This window comes from Geospiza fortis, unplaced genomic scaffold (genome assembly GCF_000277835.1).
Source record: "Geospiza fortis unplaced genomic scaffold, GeoFor_1.0 scaffold279, whole genome shotgun sequence".
In the NCBI taxonomy this organism is placed as follows: domain Eukaryota; kingdom Metazoa; phylum Chordata; class Aves; order Passeriformes; family Thraupidae; genus Geospiza; species Geospiza fortis.
In genome coordinates, this window is record NW_005054352.1 from 3058156 (window position 1) to 3076420 (window position 18265).

Sequence of the window (18265 nt, forward strand, 5' to 3'; positions counted from 1 at the left end):
AGTTATTCGTGGAAATGACTCACTCCATCAGCCACCTGTGCCCCACAGCAGTGTTTGTAAACTCAGAGCCCTGTTCCAACACAAAAATTCTGCCAGGTTTGCAAACACCTTCCCTGGGAGGCAGAGCCACAGGACTTCCTTGTGTTGCAAGGGCTAAAGAAGGTCAGAGGAGTTTGACCATATTGACAAGATTTGGAGTTGACCAGAGGATGTGGTGCAACTTGAAGACCAAGGGGTGGGCAACTGGGCAGCTCAGCTTTGAGCATAGCAGTAAGGGGGAATTGCCTCCAAGAGCTGTATTGGCTCAGAAGTGGGAGGGGACAGCTTGCCATCCTCAGACAGACAGCTCTTTCAGGGCTCAGCCTCATTATTTGTGCCAGCAGCTGAGCTGGGTTTACTCCACTGCATTGCACTTCTTTGGTTGGAAAGTTTTGGCCTGAGACAGGCTCATGAAAGCAACTTGAAAAGGATTATTTATGTTCAGAGTCTCACACTGCATAGTATGAGATGAAATCACTGGATTTAAATGATTGAATAAAAATAAATAAATAAATATTTTAAAACACATTTATCCTGGCCCAGCCAGGACAAGAAATTTCCTGGTTTACTTGGTTCATTGTGGAAGAGACAACTGACATGTTCTCTGGGGTACCAGACCTCTCCTTGCAATTTATGGAGTGCTGTCCCACATGGGATTAGAAAGCTAGACCAACTTAACGTATGGGTAGCAGAAGACAGGTTAACGTGCGCATGAACCTGTGTTATGTATTTAAAGGAAAGAGCAGAAAAAAGAGCAGAAGAAAAGCTGGTATTTCCATCACTAAAACCAGAAAAAATTGATAAACCACAGAAATATGAAAAGTTGTATCAGATGAAAAGTGATTTTAAAAACTGCATGCAAGAACTGCCAAATTAAAAAAAAAGATCTGGAAAGAGCTTGAGGAAGTGCAAAATGAAGAGAGATCATGTGAGAATAGGATTTAATTTAATTTATTTTAAAAAGATATTTTTACAGTAACCTGCTGCTGCAGAAACCACTTTCCAACAAAGACAAAAAGATATTAAAGTGACTCTGTCTCTCTCAAAAACCCATCACACAGCTGTCTCTCAGTTTAGCTCACCTGTCTTTGCAAAGAGCCAGACTTTTGCACAAGAGTTTCAAGGTAATGGTCTTTCATTTAATGTCACAATCTGTTTTCCAGCTTTTTTAGAGCACCCATTTCTTTTTAGGAAGATCCCTAATCTTCATATGGAGGCAGCAGTGATTCTCTTTTGTATAGATCCTGCTGCTGTGATAATATTTAATGTTTTGTATTATTTCAATACTTTACTCCCCATTCTCCACCAACAGTAGCTGGAAAAAGAGGCAACTGGATGAGTTGCAGCTATTCAACATAGAGCATGCATTGCGTAAATGAAGAGCGAAGCAGTCAGATGGTATTGCTGGTACATGGTGGCTGCTTCTTATGGGGGCAGTCACAGTGATGTATCTCACAAAGCATAAGGCGCTTCACCAGATGATTCTGGCTGTTCACAGCAATTACAAAGACTTTCTCCTGAGTCACTGAGTACCTGGTCTGCACCAGGAAGATTTCACCTACTGTAATCTGTTCTGTGTGACTCAAACCTAATCCATTGGAATACTCTCCCATTTGCAGCTGACGGTGGAAACACTGGATGCAGCAGGTTATATATATATAAAAAAATCACTCAGCCCTCTCTCCAAAGGAACAGAAGTCTGAAAATCACTGCATGAGTATTTCACATCTTACATTTTCTCAGTTGAAACCTGAGCATCTGTTTTCTCATCTTTGAGGATGTTTGTGATCAAGTACTCCAGCTCTTTCCTTCCCCTCCAATTCCTTCATCATCTGCCAGTAAGCCCTGCCCCAGAGCTGTAGAAAACTAAGCTCTCTGTTATTTATGGTCTTTGTGCAGCTTGACAAGACAAGGCTTAGCTGTCTACAAGACCTTCTGAGTGAGCACAAGATAGTTTTCAAAGAAAGTCATGGATAAGAAATTTCAGAATAAAAGATCTTGGTAGTGAGAGAGTTCTTTACTTCAAGGAAGTTGAAAATAAACCTGTGGAAAATGAGGACAGAAGAGCTCTGTTTATACCAAACTTTGGCCATGCTTGTGTTCAAACTCAAGTCCAAGGACTTCTTCCCCTTGACAGTCCTCTGGCAGCGCCGACCCTGCAAGAGGGGGGAAGGAGGTTGCTGAAGAGGTGCAGAGCAGCTTGAAGGGGACAGAGGCAGCCTCTTGACTGTCTCAGCAGCTGTTGGTGCTTCAGCACAGATTGGCATTCTGGAAATCAGAGATGTGTCTGGAATTTGTAAAATTCTAAGCACTATGAAGCAATTCGTTTTGACTGCAGCAGTGACAAAATGAATCTATATTAAATAACTGTTCCAAAAAGAAAAACATGTAATTGGCAGCCACGTTACAATAAGCACTTCAAGAAAAAAATAGAAGGCTGCTCAATTCTTAGTTCCTAAGAAGTTAACACCTATGTGAGATGCCGAACAAATACAAAGAGTTACTGCACTGTAATTTGAAAGTTACTGCAATCAGCGAGGTAAAAGCAGCTTACAATTCTACAATTCTTCAGTCTTTATTGACAGTATTTGACTGTACAGTGGTGAAAAAAATGTGTATCAGGTGCTCTGTATCTCTGTTTTGGGAAAACTGTGTCTGTACACTCCTTTCTCTCTTTTTATACACTTATACACAGCACAAACAGCTGGGGAAGCTGAGCTCCCATTCTCCTAGAAGTGCACAACAGACTATTTACACTTCCTACACCTTTGGGAAATCCACAGCACCAACTCTGCTATCTGGTGGGCAAACTGCAGAGCCACAATATCAGCATCTGATGGAAAATCCAGAGTTTTTGATTGTGTTCTTGAAAAAAACAAACCAACAAGAAAGTCCCCATGCTCAATGAAAAAAAATAGCATTAAAAGCAAAAAATTCCCCCCTTTTAAAAGACAGTGTCTTCTTTCTCCCACGTCACCTGTCTGAGGTCAATCACAGCTGTAATTATGCTTGGTATTGTCCAATGTATTGGAAGACAGCTCCCAGTAACAAGGAGCTTGCAACTGAAGCTGCAATTGTGTTTTCACATAATTCAATAAAATAATGGGATAGATTGCATTTAATGTGATTTGTTTTAAACATGGGACAGAAATCTTTGTAGAGACAAAGAATAAACTTATAATGTGTTGAAAGCAACAACTATTTAATGAATTGTTCCTATTCTTTTACAGGACATCAGTAAATGAAGTCCTGTTCAGGAATCTCTGGAGCTGTTCAAATACAGAACATAAAATGAAACTTTAAAAAAAAGTCAGAAAGACATAAAAAAACCACTATCCGAGTGACCTCCCAGAAGAGTGATCACTAAGAGCAAACTTTGTCAAGTCTTAGAGGTGCTCTCTCTAGTGAGAACTAGCATGGGGTTAAAAAAAGCAACCTCTATTATCTGAAGCCATGAAATGATCTACCTTCAATTCATTAGATCTTGTTCCATTCTGCCTTCAGCATAAATCAACATAATAACTTATAGTTGGCAATGTTTATTTTTTCCCTGCTTTACAGCAAGAGCAGCCAAAGAACACTGACTTCCTAGGCAGTGAAATCCATAAGCAAGTCTCAATTCCCCAAATCAGTGATGCTTATTGTCTTTCTATTTTGCAGTGCCCTACATTACATAAAATACATGGTTGCCTCAACCCGCAGGAATTTACAAGCTTTGCTAGTGTTACAGCAGACTTGCTACAATGTGCAATTTTGTAGAGGCTACACCTTGCTTAAAAATCAGCAGAGCAAGACTTTTACTTCACATTGTTGAATTTTACAAAAGCTTAAATTTAAACTCCTCTTCCCTGAGCATTTTTCACTGAGTACTTCACAACTCACAGAGATATGTGGAGTTTTTTTTTCCTACAATGTATGTAATACAACTTCAGGCTGTATTATTATCTTATTCAAGGAGCTCATCACTGTTTACAGTAAAAGCAATTTCATGGTATTTTGAGCAGAAAGGCACCGAACTACTACATTTTTTTTCTAACACACAATGTTCCCAGTTGATGGTTATTCAGCTGGCGCCTCTGGGCTGTTGTCACCTGTTGGCTCGCCTAGATGCTAGAAGGCATTCAGGGCTCAGTACAGGCAAAGTCTAGGCTAACGCTCGCACAGAAGGATTAAGAGGGGCAGGCTTACTGTGCTGCCAGGAGGTTGGTGATGACAGCTTTTCCACCACTAGAGTGGGTGGCACATATACCAAGGACACAAACCATAGGCTGCAAGAATTTCTCCAGGTTTTTAATAGCAGCAAGCTAAAAAAAGTTATAGCTACTCTTAAGAGTCATGTCTGGCTTTTGTAGCATTTCCATTTAAGATCTGCCATTACTGATAGTTCAAGGCTATTTGACAGCAGCTCTGTGAAGGGACGTATAATCAATCTAAATTTAAAGAAAATAATTTTAAGGAAAGTGAGAGAATGAAAGTGTGGAAGATAAGGAGAGATTCTTGCTATTTAGAGGTTTCATCTTACCTCCACAGACTGAAGTCCCAGCCCACTGAGCTGTTTTTCTGTTAAAAAGAAAGTGGCACACTCTCCAGAGATCAGAGTGTGTCACTTGCACTCCAACTCAGCATCCTGTTTTCTGCAAGCACAGAACAACTGGTTCCAAAAGCAAGTGCATGCTCAATGCTGTCCCCCTGCACACTTTTGAAGTGCCCTTTCCTGCCTGTAACACGGGATCTTACAAGCCATTGTTAAGACTCTGCTGGACAGAAACTTTAAGAAGATTTAAACAAGAAAATGGACTGCTATCATGACTCCCGTCAACAGAGTGAACATCCTCATGGTAACTTTCACAGGTCAGAGTCATTGCTTTATTTATTTTTTATTGTCATGTACATAAAAGTAAAATAACATATCTGAAGAATATATCATCCAGTTAAGCAATCAGCAGCTGAGTTACCAAGAAATGACAGCTGTCTGCTACCCAGCCCTTAAGATTCTGTGCCAAGAAAACCTGCCAGTGGAGTTAATAATTGTACTTCTGTGTGCGTCCAAATGATGCCTCAGGTTTTAGCTTTTATATTTTTCAGATTCTGTGCTGCTTTATGTGGGAATTTATAAAATTAGAGGGTTTTAGGAAAGCTGCAAAAGGCAGGCTTTAGATACAGTAGAATTGTGAACAGTGCTAAAGCAACAGTCATGAGATAGGTCACCAGAAAAACTATTTAAACTGTAGAAAAGGCAAGGGCAGATAGAACAATCAGCCTATGTATTAATGCTTGTCTGAATAGCTTTTTAAGCTGCAGAAAGTTTATCTAGCAAGATACTAGGAAGGTTAAAGCTTAATAATGGAGCTCTGTGCGTTGTGTCTTACAAATGGGTATTGTATTCGAAATAAGCAAGCATTGTCTTAACCAAAGCTACGAGTCCTTCTGGTGATTGGGTAGAAATACTGTCAATATGCTTTTGCTTTGTATGATTGGTCAAGAAGCTTATAAAGTATGTTGTAACATTAAGTTTTCTGGCCTGCTGCCTGGATTGCGAGCTGTTAGCATCTTTCCATTATCATAATCATGTAATGAGACTGATGCTGAAAATATAAATAGCTCGAGGCACTTTCCCAGCAGCCCCATCCTGTTTGTGTCTGTAAATAGCCCCCGGCCAGCGTCACTTTAGTGTGTAGTTCTGAGCTTCATATTAAGGGATGGTGAGCTCTCTTCACAGAGTAGCTAGACAAAACAATTCCTTTCCTAGCCAGGAACCAAGGACAACCACCCAAATCTCAGGCCCAAGAACATAGATGTGGACTGAAGACAGAAAAACAAGAAAGATGGGACTTCATAACCTAAAGCTGTAACTGGACAATTAACTCCAATATGCTAATGGACCAGAACTTATAAAAGTGTGAGACCTCGTGACCAGTCATCCGTTTTGTGACCATTTTGGGTTCATCTGGGGTGTAGCCTGGCTGGGCTCTTGTACTGCCCAAGGTGTATCCACTGAGGCCTTCCAATAAATACCTACTTTATTCTTTAATTCCATCTAGTCTCTGTTCTAGGTCAGCCTTCACAAGGCATCAGTTCTTGTGACCCAGATGGGACAGAAGGCATCTGGAAGACCCCTGCACCAAAAGAACACCCAGCTCCTGCCCCCACTCCTGCCAGCACTCCGAGAAGGGGGCCCCAGCTGCTGTCCAGGAGGTATCAGAGCCCAAGAACCCTCAGACCTGACAGAGACGCATGAGTAGATAAAGGGGAATTCTGTTTGCTACATAAGTTATGGGGGAAATACTCTATTGTGAATAGCAACAAAGTTTAAGTGGGGGAAGCAAACAAAAGCAAATTTCAGGATTTTCTTTTCAAAATAAATGTGATTGTTATGTGTGTAACTCCACATGAAAATAACCTACTTTTGTTCACGAAAAAGCAAAACTAAAGACAAGGCTGCAGTTGATGAAACAGAAAAAAATAAATCAGACACAATAAACAAAACAGCCCAAACTCTATATGCTTCTGGAAGGTGAACTAATTCAACTGGATGAACATAAGAGTATTTTGCTTGAGATAGTCCATTCTAGGCACTTGATGATAATTTCTCATTTAGTTCCAGAGCTCTAACATCTCCATTAGCTTTGGCATTTTCTATAAGCACCTGCAGAGAAAAATAAAGAATGACTTGAGAATTTAAAATTTTTCTATTTTTGTCTTAATGGCAATCTGAAATGTACTTTAATTCCTGTTTGACAGTTTCACTAAAAGATCATCTAACCCATAATCCCCATAAAGGAAATACTCAACATTACACATCAACTTGCTTAAAAGATCCAAACTCTGCGCTACAGTGGCTGTAATCACTTCCAATGCTCTGTAAAAGCACCACTGATTACTTTGACAAGTAGTTACCTGCTGGCAATTAAACAAGTGGACCAATTCTCCTGCTGACACACACTTGTCCCCTGCTTTGTATAAATCTTACCCTTGTATAAATCTCCATTTGCCAAACTCAAGTGTTCTCTGCAGCTGCTTTAAAAAAACTGCCACATCCTTTTCCCTCTCCCAGTTAAATTCACACTTCCCTGATTTATTTTCCACACATCATATTTGGATCTTTTCTGTTATGGACCTTAAAAAGAGGTCCCACAGTAACCTAATGTTCATAAGATTCTGGCACATCTCTTGTAACCCAATGACATTATACATACTGAAAAGGAAAACCATTAAGCAGAACCAAGCAAATCTCCAGCCATTATTATTATCTTATCAGTAGGGACTAAAAATGACTTTGCAGAAGCAAGTGCAATGAGATCATACCAGGATCTTCTGAACTCATTAAATCTAGCTTTTTTAATCTGTGTCTATGCATGTCTGTGTATGGATTTTTGTATACACCTTTTTATATGTACCTCCAAATCCACTTTGTATTGGATTCAACATTTCACCAGCTGATAATATGGGCAAAAGACTTCATCACCAGTGGCAGCATTGAGGATAGAAGAGTGTATTCAGATTTTGAGGAGAAAAGTAGTTCTCATTATAAGCCAAAATGAATGACACCCCACTTGCACTACATCAAAGAGCTGCATAGATTTGTGAGTTTGATCAAATACATTAGTGAAGTACTGTCAAAAGAAACTAATGCAGCATCTACTATGTACTGAAAATAATACACCATTACACACAAGCCTTTAAGAGAGAGCACACAGATTCTGCTGCTCAGATATTTTGGGCCAGGGACATGACATGTTCCAGCCAGGCTAGAGGGAATTAACATTATTACTGCTAAAATTTTAATTAAATTGTCCTCATGTCTACTGAAAAATCACCAGTAAAATTGTTCCAAGTTTGGACTGGAGACTTTACTATTTATTTTTCATTACTGCATGGAGGAATGGAAGACATTCAAACAAACTGGTTCAAAAACTGAAGTACATTTGCACCTCAAGAGCAACACCTTCCTAGCCTCCTTCTACCCCACTTCCCAGTTGCAAGTATAATATCAAATATAAATAGACAGAAGTTCTGTATAAGGTGGACTGTCTTACATCTATTAATTCACAATCATCTTTGGCATACAGATGTTGCAGGAGGTACCAGCGTGCCACTGACACTATGGTTTCTGGATTGGCTGGTTGGTAAACAATTCTCTCCAACATTCGCCGAGTTTCCCTGGAAACATAATAAAAACATAATCCAAATCAAATTCAACTGAACAGGCCACATGTAACATAACAAAGCAAGCAACAATGGCCAGAAGTAATATACGGGAAAGCCCTTATTGCAGTTCCTGCAAACGGAGACAAGATGTGAAAGTGCAGAAGAGAAGGTAATTGGAATAGAGACAAAGCGTCTATTTTAGACACAAAGTCTAAAATTCTGTTTGGCTGATACTACCTTCCAAAAACAACAAAAAAAAACACCTAACAAAGGGATTTTCAAATTCACAGTGCCATTAGAAATCCCGTAAAAACTGGCAACTACATGTAGGAATGTCATATTCATTCAGTGGTGCTCCATCAGCTTTTCTTTTTTTAACAAATAATGGAAGATTTGGTTGCTGCCCACATCATTAACCCTTTCTCCCCTCTCCCTTTTATTTGCCACACTGTTTCAAGAATTAATTTCTGCTTTCAAGTTTCTTTAAGTTCTAGAACTTAGATCTTCAGATAATGACCACTTGTATTTTTAGACACTGTATTCCACTGACAACAGATCATGCATACCTTGCTCCCATTTTGAGATTATATTGTAGTAGGGCTTGAAGGAGAGCTGCCAAAGGGCAAGGAGAAAGTTTCAAAGCTTCAGTCGTTGCCTCCTGAACCAAGGATGGCCAGTGTTCATTTGAAACATTAGCCTATTGTAAAAGTTAAGAAAAAAATAAAGAAAGAGAACAATAAAGAAAGCAATTTTAAAAAATAAAAAGAAGAAAAATCAGGGGAAAAATTACTTTATTGTAGTATATTTGCATCTCTCTAGAAAGCAGGTTTTATTCAAGCTGTTCTGAGAAGTATTTGGCAGCTTAGAAAGACACTTGTCTAAAAAATCCCCCAGACTAACAGTGGTTAGAAGTTAGAAAAGTCATATTAACTTATTTAGGATCAGCCTTGCCAGTATTCCCCCCTGCTAATTTGTGCACATAGTCTTTTTGTTTTTTCATATAAATTTTATTAGAGCTTCAGAAACCCTTGCAAATCTTCCTACCACATATAAAACTATTCAAGAATGTAAAATTTATCTCTAGAAGTGACATAATTTTTTACCAAAAGTCAAAACCAACTGCTAGACTGTAATCACCTAACAGAGCAACTACTGAGCAAAGGCATATATCTTAAGAATATAAGCAAAGCAAAGAAAGAAAAGCTGGCTTTAGAAAAACCTTATTATCCCCATTGCGTCTGGATAGCATTCAAATTACTGTACTTGAAAGGGTGACCAAATCTTTACTTGGAAGATAACTGGGAGACAAGCAATTTTCAAATACAGAGCTTTCTTGGACCTAAGCAAGTTTTTCACCAGGCCTTGATACATTTCATTAAACCCGTGCAGAAATGCCAAAAAAATATCCACCTACAGCTTCTCTGCTCACTTAAAAAGTTGAGATGAGATAATCAAATTCATACTAATCTCATCTTTAAACAAAGTCTTGTTTATTCTTAGGCAATTCAGGCCAGCCCTGGAAGAAATAGTATTAATCAATTTAGGCAGTGTCTTGTGACCTCTGAAAGCATTTAGGAGCAATAAGAAACAAAGCACACCAGTAAAAACTGACAGAATTACAGCAGGAAAAATATTGTCACTTGACAAATTTTGGAGGACAACTCTCTTCTCCAAAAAGAAGAAGAGTTTTGCAGCTTTATCCTCAGTAAATCCAACTGTCTTTTCTTACACAAGATCTCAGGATATATGGGGTTGCTTTGCCTGATTTTGATTACAGCTGGGTCATTCAATAATTTGTGAAAAAGCATTCACCAAGATCACAGCAGTATCTACATCTTACAGTAGAATGTAAATTCTGGTAGTGCACTTCAAGTTACCAGAGTGACACTGCTTGAAGATAATAAACACTTGCCAAGATCCTGAGATATGTTTACCTTGCCCCCCCCAGCACAAGGAATAGAGTACTTTTCTTTATTCCACAAGATACAATTCCCTTAGATTGTTCTTAGGCTTCAGTGCAAGGCATCATATCTGGAAATGACCATACAGCATACAAATATTTGAAACATGACTGATTGACTTCTCCAGGCACCAATGAAGAAAAAACATCTGTTGAGACAGTTGTCTGAATAAGACAGACATTTGAGGGCTAGGTCAATTTGGATGATCAAACTAAAATTGTTATAGACAAGCCTCACTGAGCAAGTGAGCCTCTTAGGCAAAAAGTGGCTCTATGTGATTATTACGTTGCAACCTGTTTTACAAAGACTTGTTCTAAGAATACTCCACTGCCCCTTGATGTCTCATTTTATTCTCTAGCTGTCATTCATAAAATGTAAAGTCATTTCAACAGGGGCATAATTTAATGACTATAGAAGCCTTCTATCCCACTAATTTCTGTGAAATCATGCAGTAATGTCATGCTGGTTATCCTACCATGCAGATTTCCAGTGCGAGCATAGCTAGCCTGAGCAGACTGGATAACGTCCCGTTCCAGCTGCCCTGCTGTGATGCCAACTGCAGACTCCTTCTGTAACATATCTCTGCTCCAGTCATCATTCTCTGAGACTGATATATTTTTGCCAGCCACTGAAAATAAACATCCAAGAAAATCAGTTATGGACCCACCAAAACACACATCCATTAGGTAATACCATTTAGTCCAATTTATGAGAGTATCACAGCATAACATTAGCTGACACCATGCGCCCAGTCCTCATTCCAACAACACACTGCATTGTCCTGCAGAAAAATTAGTCTGCTGCAGAGCTGGCAGTACACCTCACTACTAAATTATTTTGAGAGCTCCCTAGCCCACTCACAGACTTTTTTTGATAGGTTGTCTCAGCTGCTGCCTGCTCTGCCAGCACAAGATGTCCTGGATTTCCTCATGAAGAGAAGAAAAAGGATTCTAGCTTCTCTATCTTTAATTCTGTAGTCATCACACATTTTTTGAAGCAGATGCAGCCATATTTGCAAATCCTTGTCATGTACGTGATATGCATGAAGATGTGCAAGCCATATTTAGAAATATTCTTTGCTGGATCACCAAGTAAACAAATTAATTCCCTTGCTTTTGAGCAAAGGCCTCTAGACTTTTCCTAGCTAAAGACTGTAGGGTGTTAGAGGAGGCAAAAATTATTAATGCTTTCTGGTACATAGAAGTTACTCCCAATTACAAAGAGCAAGACACTGGAAAGTACTAATTAGCACTAGTGAGACTGTGCATTCTTGATATCAAGCTGCAGGCCTGCTTTTTAGAGTAAAACACTCATCCATGTGAAGGGAAAAAAGCTTGCCTCAGCCTCAGCTCTTTGCAGCTGAAGATGTCTAGCACTCTAGAAGTAGAGAACCCCTGCAAAGGCACAAAGGCAGTTTTGCCAGATCTACTTTTCTCTATTTTCCTGACAAGTCACAGCACAAAAAGTAGAACAGCCATCAGAGCAGAAGTTCAGTAGCACCCATAAATCCCACGTAACAATTTAGACAAAAGCCAAAAACTTAATCAGAAAGAAAAGTTAATTGCCCCTCTAATGTAGTAAAACTGTAAGGCATCACAATGGATAAATCAAACTCACAGGAAGTCCAGAGACAGAAAACATAAAAACATACATTAACCCACTAGAAGCAAATGTAGCAGCCACGTTTTTCAGAATGCTATCTAAGCCCTGAGAAATACTTCCTTGAAGACTCAAAAGATCTTCCTCACAGGTATCTTATCTGTGGCCTGGATTAAAAAGACTAAAACAAATCATCCCCTCCCACTCCCCACATTACATGCACTCATCTCACTTATTCTCCCTGCTTGTAAGGAAGATGAGTTGGCTATGCAAGAGATGCTTAAAGAATGTACACAAACCCTAATTTAATTTAAAAAATGTTATTAAAAAAGAGGATACAATAGTTTCTTGCATGTTCCCTATTTTGCAAATTCAACCTGAATGAGTTCTATATTCTGAAAGATGAAGTCTCACAAATCACAGAAAAATGCATAAAAAAAGCATTTTCCCCAGAAATAATGCTCCTGGTGTTTCTGTAGAGAAGAGAATCTGCAGCCTTATAAGATGCAAGATCATGATCTGTAAAGCAGCCTTGCACTGATCTTCTAAGAGTGAAAACAACACCACTGAATCTTAGCACAAGCAGGGTTTTACTTTATCAACATGCAGAAGAGTGTCATAAATCCTTCAGCTACATAAAGGACTCTAAAAGTTCATGTAATTTTTTTAAACAATGTGCTACTTACATTGGTAAAGACAGATAATAACTGTAAACTAAAAAGCAGCTGTTAGAAAATGAACATATTTGGTGTTGCATCACCAAAATGATCTTATGGTATGTGTGAGACTTCTCAGATTGACTTGCAGAAGCAGCATATGAAGGGAGATTTAGCACTTTTGTGTAAACTAAAAATGATTACTCTTCATGCCATGGAAGGGAATTAGTGAACAATGTTACTGGGAGTGATTCTCTGCAGTCAAATTATTCAAAAGAACAGTGACATCTGAAGTCAGGACATTATGGAGAAAGATAGTTATTCAGGTTTTCAGACCCTTAAATAAGAAATTCTGTATTATTACAACAGGAAACCCTTTACCTCCATTTATTTTTATGAAGTTATGAAGTATTTCATTGGTTTCTGCTCACATGTCAAATCACAGATCCCTAAAGACATTTATCTCAAACTTTTAATTCTCCTGCCTTCATGTCTGCTTGGTCTTACTAGCAGTCCTTAACATTTCAACTTTTATAGAAGTTAACATGATATTTCAACTTTGGAACAAATAGAATTTAAGCTGTTTTTTCTGTCACTGACTGTCAGCAGATAAACAGAATCAAGCAGTGAAACAAATGCTCACTCTCTTACAGCAGGTGTGAGAGTGGCATACCAGTCAGGAAAAAGATTCACACTTACTTGCCAGGCCGCAGCTGAGGATGAACTGGACATGACTGTCTTGCGAAGTTCCTCCAGGATGTTGTCTGGAAGTTCTTTGTGACACTGCAACAACTGCTTGCACTGAACTTGTCTCAGAAGCAAAAATAGAGCTGGGTGCTCAGGGCAGCTTTTTAAACCCTAAAACCAAAACAGTCAGAATTATCATTCTCCAATATCAAGGACACTTAGATTTTCCATTCTGCTCTTTATAGAAAACAACATTGAAAGCCTTCTTAGGGTGCTTGAAACACAGCATTTTTCTCCTCCACTGCACAAAGGAGTATTTCAGGACTTACCCATAAAAAGAGGTAATATTTTTACTGTCCTCAAAATACATTTGAAGTCTAAGCTCAATTTTACATTTACATTTTATATTTCCTACTCTTACTGGTTTCTGAAAGACAGCTCTCGCTTGGTTTGACAGCTATTAAAAATTTTGGGCCTATTAATATAGGCAAAAACCTGTCTTGGGGCTAAAAAGGACCTTGATTGTGCTTCAAGCAATTTTAGTTCTCCCAAATAAGATACTTTATCTTCACTGGAACAGAAGGACTTTACTAAACATTTCCTATTCAGAAACAGCAGGCATCCATAGAGTATTTCTCTGAACCAACACAAAAAAGAAAAGACAGAAAACTAGCTATCTGTTGCTTTACTCTGTTCAGGTGAAACATGTGAAGCTTTCACAAACCTCACTGCATGTTATTTTCTGTGCTGAAATCTCAATACTTCCAAGAATTATAACTCAAACCAGATATGTGTTAACAAACAATATTTGTATTTTTCACACACATTTTAACCAAGTATGTTGCCTGTGAATCCTTCACAATTGATAGACAGCAGTGTCTGACTCTCCACTCCCAGTTACATTGCTTTCTGAGGATTCTGGGGTCTAAAACTACCACAGAAGGTTTGTGGTACTAGGGAATGCTATCCTTTTTTCTACACTAATTGCAGACCCTGACTGTCCTCTCCTCAGGCTATTTAATCAAACAAAAATCAGCATAATACAAGAAAAATCCACCACAACCTTCCACCCTACCAAACTGGGGGAAGGACAGATCTTGTATGTCTCAAAATCTCTGATGAATGTTAATATAAGGCAGGTCAGTAGACAAGTTGGCCAGAAAAGGAAAACACCTCACCAAGCAAACAAAGAGGTAAGAAAGTACTTCCTCCTGAAAACCAGCCTGTTCAATCTATCTGTTTGTATGGTTCAGGTTTTTTATTGTTTGTTGTTGGTGGGTTTTTTTTAACTCCCATCCACTTTAATTAAATATACCAAAAACAAGGATCACATTTGCATGTGATTAGTAATTTTCCTTAATGAAAATCAGGGATGTGCGCTTTTTTGTTTATCTTTTGCCAAGTCTTCTGCTTATGAACACCCTCCTGAATGCTGTTAACAGCCCAGCTCCCTTCCATAGCTGTATTGCAGCAAGACCTCTCTTTTTTAATAATTAAACTTGTAGCATCCACTTGGTTGCTCTGAAACAAAGTACCAACACAACCCAGAAGAAATCGAAGTCCCATGTATGTCTCCTATCCTGACTTCTTGCCCTGAATTTTGGTAATGTTTTGCTTAATTCTAGGCAGGAAGAACAGACTTCAGCTTTATCATGACACATACACTACTTGTTTCAACTATTAACACAGTTCTGGGGTTGCAAACTATATTGGGGAGGGAAGAATATGCCAACCATCACTTCAGTTGGTCAGAGCATGCCGCTAGTACTGCCAGAGCTGAAGGTTTGATCCCCATACAGGCCATTCACTTCAGAGCTGGACTTGATGATCTGATCTTTGTGTGTCCCTTTCAACTCAGAATACTCAGTGATTCTGTGAACTATTATATTTTGTATCTCTGACGGAACAGAGAGTTGCTAATTCAAACACTACTTTACTGTATAATGCACAAAAATAGTGGCTTCTGTCAATTCTACCACAATCTGCCAGTGTGACCCCATCACACCTTGTTACAAAGAGCTTCAGCTTCTGACAGTTTACCAGTCTCCCCTAGACTGGTAATAGCTTGACACAGACACCAGTCTTCAAGAGTACGGACATAATTATGTGGAAGATTACTTTCTCCAGCTGTAAAGACAGACAACACACTTAGATTAGTACTTATGGTGTAGTACAATACCATGGTCACATGCTCTAGATCTGGTAAGGGAGAATTTTTATGAGTTTTAATGTGACATGGCTCCGTTCATCAGTAGGAACATTGAAAGATGGCAAAATCAAAAGCATGAGGGGAAAAAGCATACACCATTTGAGTTAATGGTTTGAGATCAATCAAACATGGAATTTTAATTCCAGTTTTCAAAACACTATGGGCAATGAGCAAGAATGAGCATCTATTGGAAGAGTTACAGAACTCAAAATTACTTTAGCACTTTCCTGTAAAGTACTGCTGCTGCAATGTAATACATCCACAACCTTCATGGGTGTAGGTTCAGAGCATTTTTGAATGCATCAGAGTTCAAAAATACTATTCTACAAAACTATTTTAAGCTTTGGAGGGGAAAGCAAGCTGCCATTAAGTATCTAAACCTATCTGTATATTAGAATTTAATGGGTTTTTTGTGTAAAATACAACTACAGCTATTGAGTAATTACCACTATTGAGTATTCCTCAGCCTATTTGCAAGTTCAGAACAGTACTGCAAGCTTAGATAATTTCAATTTTATTTTGCTTTTTTTAAAATAGGAAACTCATATAGCTTACTTTTGGCTGAAACTGTAGACACAAGTGTCATCTCTAGGCCTGTTCGTTTCGGTTCAGTGTTGTTTAGACAGACAACAGTGTTTTCAGCATGACAGGCTGCCATTAGCACTGCCCAAGCAACAGGATTATCTAGAAAAGAATGGTAAAAGGGAACTCATGCCCAGTCTAAATATGCTGGCAGTTCACTTAGAATGGGATTTATCAGATAAAGCATAAAAGCATACCTATCAATGGAACCATACACCGTAAATAAGATACCAAAAAGTAATTGAGTTCAAACCAAGGTAGGTGATAACTACTGGCTTCTAACTAGTAAAATTCATCAGATTATAGAAGGAAGATGCTGTTCCTAAAGCCAGCTAATGTATTTTTCACAGATTGCTTCAGTGTCCTAACCTGAAGCTGCCAATTTATTTTTGACTACACAGATTAATCTTAGCTTTCACTGAAGAGTTGTAACAAAACACAAAGAATCAGTCTGTTCTGCCCACCAGCATGAAAGTTATAGCAATAGGTGCCTACTTCCACTGCCAGCTAATTCCTGTGTCAACTTCACCTTTAAACAGCCCTGTGAAGAACGCCTACTACTGTAAGAGCAATCTCTGTCCTGAATTGGACAGAGCTCAGGTAAAGATTTTATTTATTTAAATTTTCATCCCTAAAATAATTAATTTTGCTGGCAAAATGAAACAAAGCTTGAAGATCTAACAAAGTAAAATGTAAAGTATACCACTTTTAAACAGTAGTCATACACTCATATTTCCTGTAGGAAAGTAATTGACATTTTTAACTTGCAAGCCAGCCTTATGCATCAGAGCAAAATGACTCTAGAAGAAGCAATGTTTTAGTATTTCACTATCAAGTACAAATTAGCAATTGAAAACCCCACCAGGCTTGCACTTCATATGGTATAGGAAGAAGACTATTTAGTAATACAACCATAGAGTTCCCTGTAGTTCATAACCCACACATTTTAACAGAACTTTTCTAATAAAAAATCTCAAGGGAGATGAATAATTCTCTTCTGTCTGGTGCTGCATACGGAGGGAACATATGTTTTTCAATTTGTCTAGTATACTAAATAATACTTATGTCTTTTCCTGTTGAGAGATTAAGAAATTACTTATGTTTTAGAACAAGACCCAAAACTCAGTGATATTTTTCTTATTGTCTGGCTAAATTCCCATTCCATTAAATTTGGAAGGAAAGTGACAATTTCCACTCTAAGCATTTTCCCCAAAAAATACATGGATAACCCTAAAGCTCCAAAAGATACATGGATAACCCTAAACAACAAATCAACCCAACAAAAGCAGATTTTACTTTAATCCAGTAATTTTTGCTTCTGATGGATAAAAAGACAAACAATCGCTACTGTGTTTGAGAACAGGAGTAACCTGGACAGACGTGGATGGCCTTCTGAATATTTTTCAGAGGATTGTTTTTCTTATCTTCTAACATGTGACATCCTTCCTATAAAAGAGAACACAGGAGTTACTTAACCATGTATGTGATCAGACAGAATTAATTTTAGGACTGTTTATGGAATTACAAAATCTGCATTTTAAGAAAGGCAAACCTTTCCACAGTTTACATCAAGCGTCTGTGCAACACTTCCTGCTACAGCTCCTCCCTGCAAGATTAAAAAAACAAACGATTTAATTGCATGGCTAATTAATTTTATGCAAAAATATAATGCCAAAATATTTTTATTTTTGTTATTCACAAGTACAAAATTTGAACAATGAGGCAATGTCCTTGCTTATGGCATGATCTGTTTATAAAAAAATTAGCAAGAGACATTCTAGACTAGAGTTTATCCATATGATTGGTTTCTAATTTCAGCCCCATATTGAAAAGGGTTTCTTTTCAGGTGCTATTTCTGTTTATATAATTAGCAAAAATTAAGGGAAGGAGTATTTATTTGAGGGAAAACTAATAATAAGCAGAAAAATGGAAAGGAAACACTGCCTAATGTGAAAAGTGAAGATGACTACATTAACCAAATTAAAGACAGGTAAATCTTAATATAAATATTTATTTACATAAATACACCTCTATAAAACTAAACAAAAGAAATTATAAATAAGTATACATAGTATAGCCTTTTATTGTTAGCATAATTCTAGCAGATCTTTCCTCTAAATTTACTTCAAGAATGGTTATCTCATGGAAGATCCAAATAATGGTCTATAAATTCAGTATGTAGCTGTGCACTGCTTTGAATGTAAGCCTTACATTTTCATATTAACTGGGGACAGTCCACACACTGAAGGGTGGGGTTTTTTCAGTTAAGAAACAAAACAGACTACTTGGAATGTAAACAGCACATATGCATTACACTTACTTACTTTTGGCTTTTTTGATGCATACAGTGGAACTAGTCGTGACAGAAGAGACCAAAGGGCAGG

The 18265-nt window shown here is 38.1% G+C and overlaps 1 protein-coding gene across 1 annotated transcript in view; it reads right to left on the reverse strand.

Moving 5' to 3' along the window:
* Positions 1–6423: 6423 nt before the first annotated feature.
* The window catches only part of TTC37 (tetratricopeptide repeat domain 37), a 44814-nt gene continuing 32972 nt past the window's right edge, over positions 6424–18265 (reverse strand). The window contains 10 exon segments of the mRNA XM_031058953.1: positions 6424–6685; positions 8076–8199; positions 8754–8884; positions 10624–10776; positions 13103–13261; positions 15096–15217; positions 15855–15983; positions 17252–17351; positions 17434–17487; positions 18206–18265. The exon segment at positions 18206–18265 is cut by the window's right edge and continues 9 nt beyond it. Coding sequence (XP_030914813.1) covers positions 6608–6685; positions 8076–8199; positions 8754–8884; positions 10624–10776; positions 13103–13261; positions 15096–15217; positions 15855–15983; positions 17252–17351; positions 17434–17487; positions 18206–18265 — 1110 coding nt within the window. The 3' untranslated portion in view covers positions 6424–6607.